The sequence below is a fragment of the Nicrophorus vespilloides genome, unplaced genomic scaffold (assembly GCF_001412225.1).
Source record: "Nicrophorus vespilloides isolate i.1.1-1 unplaced genomic scaffold, Nicve_v1.0, whole genome shotgun sequence".
Taxonomy (NCBI): Eukaryota; Metazoa; Arthropoda; class Insecta; order Coleoptera; family Silphidae; genus Nicrophorus; species Nicrophorus vespilloides.
The window spans coordinates 11,263-20,828 of NW_017096193.1; the positions used below are offsets into that span (position 1 = coordinate 11,263).

At 33.3% G+C, this 9,566-nt stretch overlaps 1 protein-coding gene across 1 annotated transcript; it reads right to left on the reverse strand.

The window, feature by feature from the left end:
* Positions 1 to 4,285: 4,285 nt before the first annotated feature.
* Positions 4,286 to 5,384, reverse strand: LOC108569980 (macro domain-containing protein CT2219-like). The gene is made up of 3 exons (XM_017931778.1): positions 4,982 to 5,384; positions 4,723 to 4,891; positions 4,286 to 4,670 (listed from the first exon to the last, which is right to left on the reverse strand). The coding sequence occupies exons 1-3, from the start codon at positions 5,333 to 5,335 to the stop codon at positions 4,375 to 4,377; spliced, it is 819 nt and encodes a 272-aa protein (XP_017787267.1). The 5' UTR covers positions 5,336 to 5,384; the 3' UTR covers positions 4,286 to 4,374.
* Positions 5,385 to 9,566: the final 4,182 nt, after the last annotated feature.

Here is a 9,566-nt window from a genome sequence, read left to right on the forward strand (position 1 = left end):
AAAAGTACAATTTATACATAAATAAATTTTAACATATAATAAAAATATATATCAATAGGCTGGCTAAAGGGCTATCGACCGAGGTCTTTCCGCCCTTAATAAACGATTTTATTGAGTAATTTAAAAAAAAGAGGACATTCAATTAATTTAACAATAAACTGTCAAGAAAATAGAAAATTTATTATAAAATGAAATTGAAGGTATGAAAATGCAGCATAATTACAATGACAATATCAGGGATTTTCATGCAGATCCATTTATGTGACTTACAATTAATCAGATAAAACATAAGTTTGAAACGATTGGAACTGTCACCAGCCAAGAAATAGTACTGGAAAGTTATTGAGAAACATCGAAAATATCTGTAGGACAACAAGTCGTATTTTAAGACATTGTAAGTAGAAAAATTCGATCCGGAACGAAGAAAACAAATTTACGAATGTTACTTGTAAACAGGATGCACAGTTTTCGGAGAAAACCGACGACACTGAAAGCCACAATTGAGCAAGAATGCACCACAATATCAAATTAAATGTTTCTAGATGTTTGTAACTCAATAGACAACCATTATCAGCAGATTGTTTGACCGAACGGTAATAATTTTTTAACATCTGCGGTATGAGGAAAAGTTATACATTCTATGTAGAATCTTTTGCAATTTATTTATGAATAAAAACTGAAGTTATAATCACACATTTTTGTTGGGACACCCTGTATTATAATATGAAACGAAACCATTTCATTTATTAACTATGGATACGTTCATTTATCTTAATAAATATTTCAGTCGTGATTGTAATTGATGAAAGCTTGAATTTCGAAAACATATTTAAGCCGATTAATTCGAAACGACATTTCAATAATCACGACAGGTTTGAGCTAAAAAAAAACACGCATTAACCGATTGGAAATTAATTTAAATCGGATCGTGTCCATTAGATTTATTACCTAATCGACAGTTTTCCTATTCACGTAACGACGTATAAAAGGTGCATCCGCCTGGAAGTGTAGCAAAACGAAAACAACACTCGTTCAATTTTTTAAGCTGTATCCAAATGGTTTCAAAAAAAGAGTTCAAATATCATTTACTATAGAAGTTAAAATTTGAAGTAAAATCAGTCGATGATGTACATTTATAACGTGACTGCGATGTTGATATTCCAAAATCTGCAGATGCCCGAGTACCAACAAAAAGTGCGTATTTGCGCCGCAGAAATAATGAACAAATACAGCGAAGTTCAATCCAGTATTGTCTACGAGAACATGGGTAAATTGGTTGATAGTATTCTGGATAACGAGATGATAAACACGACCAGAATTATAAACATAAAAAGTCATTTGAGTTACAGCACCAATGAATTGGAACCTTATTATATGCTAACTGTGATCATCAAGAACATCGATGAACTCGAAAAGTATTTCAACGCGGTTTATCGAGTTCTCGGTTGGAATTCAAGGGCGAAGCACTTTATTATCTACATGGGACGTGAAGACATCAATAGAATTTTCGAGTTGTCTTGGGAGAAGTTCATTATAAAATTGCTTGTATTGGATAGGGATCAGAACTTGTACACTTATTACCCGCTTCGGAATAACAACTGTGGTAGAGTTGTTTACAAGCATTTCTTGTTTAATTGCAAGAAATTAAATTTTGAAGCTATTGATAAAGTGTTTGTTAAGAATGAGGTGAGAAATTTCAATGGATGTGAGATCAAAGTGTTGGCTACGCCTATAGTACCTTATGTTATCGATGAATCATTTGGAATTGAAACTTTGATGCTGAAGGAGTTGAGTAAACGTCTGAATTTTAAATTGAAATACGTCAAGAGTAACTTCAGCTATTGGGGTTACAAAATTGGGAATAATTATACGAAGATGTTTAATGAGTTTTTTGAGAGGAAAGCTGATGTTATGTTGGGGATGTTGGTTGCGAACGGTTCTTTCCTTTACGATTTCGATTCGTCCATTGCGTACACCAAGAGCGATTTGGCTTTTTACGTTCCCGCCGCGCAGAAAATCCATCCTTGGATGAACATCATGAAGATTTACAGCAAGAGTATTTGGGGTACCATCATCATTTGCGGGCTTGCGTATCCTCTGGTCTGGTACTTCGTTGGGAGGAATAGTTTAAAACCGGAGGGTTTCAATGAGTACATGTACTGCGTCAGCTATGTCATTGGTATCGGTTTGTGTAAATCCATGAGACAACCTAGAAGACCCAAGTTTAGGTACCTTTTCCTAGTGTGGTCTTTTTACACCTTAATCATAACCAGCACGTTTGAGAGTTCTTTGATGTCCTTCCTAACAAAACCCGCGTATGAAGCTGAAATCAATACAGTTGAACAACTTGCTACATCTAAATTGGACGTGGGTGGATACGCTTATTCCAAAGCGCTTTTCGGCATCGAAAACCAGAACGATTTCTACGTGAAAATCTATAATAGATGGATGGATTGCGAGTTAGATGAATCTTGCACAAATAGGACTTCTGAGCAGCAAGATTTTGCTGCTCTTAGCGATGTGAGGCAGATCAATTACTTGACGCCAAAGCTGTACGTTGCTCCAGATGGAAGGATTCGAATCCATCAGATGCCAGTCACCTCGAGCTTTTACATTTGGATGCTGATGGTGAAAGGATTTCCTCTGCGTGATCAATTCGACAATATGATACAACGATTTTCCGAGTACGGGATTCTCAGCAAATGGATTAATGATGTTTCTTACACGCATAATCCCGTCTCCACCATACAGCATACGCCTCTTAGCATCAAACATATCATATTTGCCATGGCCATGCTCTACGCAGGAAATTTTTGTGCCCTCATCGCCTTCATCGGTGAACACATCCATCACAGATACAATAAACGCAAACTAAAACCACTTTAAATTACACTCTTATTAACTTATCCACTAACAATATTAAAGATCACCTAAAAATTTAAGTAGAATATATGTACAATTAGCATAGGCCTTTATAATCTTCTAATTTTTAATACAAATAATTAAAAAAATATATATTTGCTTAAGTAAGTAAGATTTATTATGTTCTAAAAATCGAAAAATAGTGAATCCGCACTGATGGAAGTCGCATTATTTGAGATGTTTCTGTATTTGTAAAAAGAAAATTTAAAAGGTTAAAAAAAATATTGATTTATATATATGTTCTCTTAACAATTGATAAAATGGTTTAAAAATAAATTAATAATCTACTCCACTTATCATGCTTATAAACCTACCCAAATGTTGTAGAAACTCATGTTGAGATTTATATATACGAAATAAGAAAGAACTTTTGTGTCCCGGGATTAAGTAATCTCTGGACACCTTCGATTATATCGTAGTTATGTCGTTGTGAAGTCTTATACACATCAGAGTTTTTATTGAGAATTCAACTATACAATTTTTGATCTCATAGATTATTGACTAAGAGTAACATTCTCCTCTTAAGTTAATAATTAGGAAGTGTTCTTCCTTCGACCTAAGACTATTCTCTTACTTAAACCTTCCAACTAAAACTATGTTCTTCTTTCAACCTTCTAACTAAAACTAAATTAAATAATACACAAATATGTCCACTTGAAAAAGGGTCTGCGTGGGAGTATTCTTTCGAGGATAGCTTTGACATTCTGGAAAATACAACCGATTCTCTAAGTTTTATATAAAGGCGATATAATTCTGTACGATTTTATATACAATTATACAAAAGATGATAATAAAATGGTCGGCCACGGTACAACAAAAACTGCAGAACACAGAAAAATATAAAAAATTTAAAAAACATAAGATATGTTAGTAAAAACAAAAATTAGCCTGCTAAGTAATATAGTCTATACCTCTACTAGTTGTCTTTCCCAATTTTGTAGAAGTAAAGAAAATTGTATTTGTATTTTATCATAATACAAGTTTTAATTATTGTATAGATTACGAAGAAAGTGTTTTTTTGTATAATTACAACGAATCATATTACTTCATTAGTTATTAAATTTGATTTTGTGTATAATTAACAAATTTCTTCTCAATAAATATTATGTAATGAAAAATATTTCTCAGTTATTATTAGAAATTATGACTTTCTCATTTTTAAATGGTTTTTGAAAAAAAAAATTGTTGTTAAAACTCAAATACAGTGAAACTTCTATAATTCTATAGTATATGGTTTGTACAGATCGATGAAATGAAGAAATAAAAAAAAAATTATCAATTTAAAAAAAAAACTATATTATTTTATATCATAACTAAATAAATCCAAATACAAGTAATAAAATATTTACTTTTCCATAAATAAAAGAAAGAAATAAGTCTGAAGATTTCAAAAACAATAACTAAAGGAAAATTAAATGGTATGTCTTCTGAATATGGTAAAGCTCTCGTCCTCTAGTTGAGAGGGAAATAGGACTGCAGGATTCCCTGGTAGATTTCCTCGTCAGTCTCCGAGAATAAGCAGAAGATGACTCTCTCGATCTGTGCGAAATTCTCCTCCAGGTGCTTACGCACGGCCATCACGGCGACGTGCGCTGCAGGCTTCAGAGGATAACCGTAGATACCAGTGGAGATGCACGGGAAAGCGATTGAATGCAATTGCTTCTCGACCAACAGATCTAGACTGTTCTTGTAGCAATTACGCAAAAAATCGGGCTTTTCGCCGCGTGGTCCAACAGTGGAAATCACGTCTGAAAAAATATAATGTATAATATTATGGTTAATTAGTGATCGTGATCGTACATTTGGCTGGTAGTTGATAACCTCCTGACAGTTTGGCTTCGCCTACTTCGCATCCCCCGAGGGTTCGGTTCTCCGCGAGAAGGAACGGACCCGCCGCCCTGTGTATAGCCCCATCGACGCCGCCGCCTCCTTCGAGACTCTTGTTGGCCGCATTTACTATAGCATCCACCTGCAACATTGGTTGCCTACTAAGTATCCTCGAGTCGAGATGAATTCCGATATATTTTCGTAGTTAGTTGATGTTAATTAAGGATAATACCTCCAAGGTGGTGATGTCGCCGCGGTAGATGGATACCTTCTTGGTCAGCTCGATGTTAACGTTCTGGTCGAGTTTGTGGTTAGGTAGCAGCGGTATCTTCGGCGCCAGTTTCTTGTAGTCGAGGACGAAGTCGTGCCAGGTCTTGATGTCGCTCAAGGTGAAGAACTTCGATCCGCATCTGTACACCTTCCTCTTGTCGTGCATCGCCAGCGACAGGAACTTCTTCTTTTCGTCCTGCCATTGCGGCTTGCTGACTGCTTGTTCGGCCGTGGACATCTCTGCTCTGTGGATCAGCTGTTTCGTGTTTACCCAACTGCCGAACGATCGGTACAAACGCGGCCGACACAGGATCATGCTGTTCGCGCGCAACACGTTCCTTCTCGATAGCGAATTTTGACAGGATCTTTGACCGGAAACTTTTGACAGGTCACTTCCGGCGCCTGTTAGCCCGAATTCAAATCAATTCAAACACTTTGCGACCGCTTTCAGCGCGTGTTCACAATTAATTAAATTCACCGCTAATTGGAAAATCCATACGATTCTTTACACAGTCGTATTTCAATTTACGAAAGTAACCTATGTGCAAATATTTACGACAGAAATTATTTTCTCAGAAAAAAAATTATATGCGCTAACGACAACACCGGTGTCGAGACGACCAAGAATATACTAAAAAAATACTTCAAAGCGAAATTTCATACTCTCCATCTTTCATACTCATAGTTTATAGTGACAGATCTAAACAGAACTCTTCAGGACAGAATATGACATATCAGGACAAAACAGAACGAAAAACCTTCACAACAAATTGTTGTCTTAGGACAGGGAAGCTTAAAAATTTAATTTAATTTTTATATCATAACATCTTCAAATAAATAAAGCGCCTCTATATTATTTAATCTATTAAAACAATAAAAGGTAAGGACGGCGCGAAAAAAAAAAATCGGGGAGGCGTAGTAGCATAAAGGTTAGAAACCGCTGCCTTAATGTATAAACATATATATATAAGTACAAAGATACATCCACTATGACCAAAGAACAAGTATTGCGCAACTAACATTAGAAGAAACTCAAATGAATGTGATTAAAAAGGATATTACTCTTAATATAACCGAAGAAACATTACAAAGTGCATGTGTTGAACTAGTCACTAATTGAGGTTTATTTCTTTTGTATTTTCAATTTTATAATTGAAAACTATAGTACGGGAATTTGGTAAATAAAATTAAAACAAAATTTGATATTTGACTCTATTTTAAATTTTAACTTTAATGGATTTAAATTGATTTTCACATCTGGATTTTATATTTTAATTTCAACCGTAACCCAACCGATAAATATTTATTTGGAACGTAACCGTTCAAGACGACAGCCAACCGGGAAAGATGATCTATTTAATGTTAACCGCGATCTTAGATTTACTCAATGTTCTTTGATGAACAGATTGTGAATACAATTATACGACATAAAAAAAATGCATTCTTAGTATTATAAATGTTAACATGTTTTTATAATGTTCGTACATATTATCTTGCAATTTATTTAGTAACTGTTCATAGTTTAAGCCCTCGCTCATATTTTCCTTCGCAACTTTCCCATTTTTTTTTTCAATGAAACCGTTAAATATATAAGTTCTTCGATCTTCTTCAACCACTCCCCATATTCCCCATATGAAAGGTGAGCGGTATTTCTTCTTTGATTCGTATGTATCTGTTCTTTCAAACAGTTTATTATGACATGCATTTTGGTCATGTCTTTCGTCAGCTCCGTCCACACTTGAGACTAGATTTTTACCTTTTATTCGGGCTATGCTATCACGTTATACGTTTCATGCAATATTCTATAGAAGCTCTCGATTCTCGTCTTGTTTGAATTGAAATACTTCCCGAAGGATACCAAATTTGTGCGTAGGATTGTTACAGACATCTTGTCACTGTTTATGCTGATCAAGAAGAAGGTGCAGTTTCTTGTCCACGGAATTAGTTATTCATTTTAATAACGATATAATAAAATAAGAAACTGGACTGAGGAAGCAGAGGAAGTCATATTTAGAGACTAAAACTAAGAAATTTGTTAGATCTGTTCATTGTCACTTTATATTTTTTGTTTATAATTTTTCTAATTGTATTTCTATTTGAAAAAATAGTAATGTTTATTTTTTTTTCCTTCAATTTCTTTTAATATTTCCAATAAAATAAATAAATTAAGTATTCATTATAGTCCGGTTTGATAATTTAAAAACAAATTAAATTAAGGATAATATGTTGTGTCCAACCACTAAATTATAGATCATTAACAGAATGAATATGCAGAGTAGGCAGATCCCACGGAAGACAGTGACCGTTTGCGGCTTCTTCGTATTTTCAGCTGATAACAAAACTGCAGAATCGACAGATCACACGGAGAACAGTGACCTGAAGTGGAGCATCTTTTTAAAAAACGTGCCTTACTCCCACCCCGTCTATATTAATACAAATTAACTTCGTTAGTAAAATATATAATTGTAATTAGTCTTGATAAGACAGGATAAATCGTATATGCATTCAAGAGGGTGCACACATACATATTGAGTAGCAACATATTTTATTATATGAACGAATTAAAGTGTATACTTGATGAAGAATATCGATAATTACGATATCTTGATCAATATTTTTTGTAAATTAGACAAATTTGTAAATAAAGAACTAATTTTAAATTAATAATATATTTTTGTATATTTTATATAATAAACATTACAATGAATTACTTTTTTCTCATTTTCTGCAGCAATGATCGCCAAACATTTTTTTATTGTCGATCGACAACAACATTTCAAAACCTCTTCAAATATTATAATAAATTTTCTTCTTTTTACTATCTAGCATTTATTTTACATTTATTTATATATTTATAAAACAACAATTTTATAATAACAATAGTGAAACGGTATGATAATTCTTAATTGTCTTAATTCTTAATTGATTTTTGTTTACAGGTAAACGGAAAATGTATTTAGAAAGAATTACATGTAATACGTACAAGTATTTACTTAAATAATAGATTTTAAAGAAAACGCACTGATCCTTGCCATTTTCGGTTCGTTTACATTTGGATAAAACAACAATTTTTAAGATTTGGTGGACCGACCAAGACACATCGTGATTTAAAACCATAGTTACAAGGATATTTTTTGATAATCACTTCAATTTAATTCATTTCTTATAGAATATGTAAATGTTTTAACACTTTTATTTGCATTCAAAATCATCATATATTAAAAACAATACACAACGTCGAAAATTTAAAAAAAAATGCTTCCATGTCAAATGCAAGTTTTATCATTTAATTGAAATAAAACGATATTTATTAAATATTATATAAAAATTCAAAATAAAATATATTTAAAGAGATATAACCACTACGGCATTTCAACTTTCTGCTGATCTAACACTTTTTTTAATATTAATCATGAATATATCTATAGATTTTAGCACCACGTTGAATTTATTCTTATAGTCTATAAACAGTCTATCCTGCAATATCAGCATTCGATTGAAACCTCTTGAAATCGTCTTCCAGGCGGAGCCTATCCTTGGCGAACGACAGAAGATCTATCAATCCCTCCAGAACTGAATTAATATCACCAATTTCTTTCACCCAAATAATAATTTCATCACCGATGTTTCTTATATCATTGATAAAATCTGTGCGTAGCGTGTTTCTCAAATTGTCTAATCTTTCGTATATGTTGAAAGTATTTTGGTAGAAACAGTTCCACGAACGTAACTCCAGATCGAGGGTTTTCTTCATCCACCTTTCAACTTTCTCTGGTGTTCCATACTAGCTGATACAAGTGGTTCGTCTTCGGCTGCGTCTCAAGATGGAGTATTGTTTTCTTGTACGTATTCCTCCGGATAAACTGGTCCTCTCTTCCATGGATTCCTAGTGCTATTCTCCTCCGACTCAGATTGAAAACTTCTGCGACGCTAGCTAACTCAAAACTTAGAGACTCCATGATGATCTTGACAGAGTTTAACTAACTAACAGAATGGCTGAGGAAGGACTTGAGAGTTCGGTCAAAAGGTTACTTCTTCTTGTTAGTCGAAGTTATAAATTGGTACCTCCTCGACCAAGGGAACTAGGTTCATGCCTCCTATTTTCTTTTTCTCAGAAATTGTAAACACAACCAACCTTTTTGGCTTGATTGATTTACTTCATTTTCAGCAATTATAGCAGAAAACGTTTTTCGCTTTTATCTACTTAAATTACTTTTCTACTTACATTTTTTCGGAAAAAGCAAATTTATGTTTTTCAGTATTCTTGCAAATGTAACAATAAAACTTAATCAGGTTTCTATTAGAGATAGATTACCAATGTGCGGGTAATTGGTTTATTTGAAAAAAAAACTAAATTAAAGAAATATTTACGTTATAAAAATATTTGTCGTGTCCCAGCGATGAAATTCTGGACACAGTGGAATATTTTCTTCTGGTGTTGTCGTTTTGGAGTCTCAGTTTTTGGAAGTAAATTCAATTTGTTTTAACAAGTTTATTTTAATAATTAGTACTCTTCCAAGACAATGTATTACTTTTACAGATCGACT

Excerpts from the sequence above, each read along its gene's own strand:
- LOC108569980 (XM_017931778.1), bottom strand. The coding sequence starts at position 5,335 with ATGATCCTGTGTCGGCCGCGTTTGTACCGATCGTTCGGCAGTTGGGTA. Across the intron at positions 4,892-4,981 it reads GCGACATCACCACCTTGGAG|GTGGATGCTATAGTAAATGC; the intron begins GTATTATCCTTA and ends CCAATGTTGCAG. Across the intron at positions 4,671-4,722 it reads TTATCAACTACCAGCCAAAT|ACGTGATTTCCACTGTTGGA; the intron begins GTACGATCACGA and ends ATATTTTTTCAG.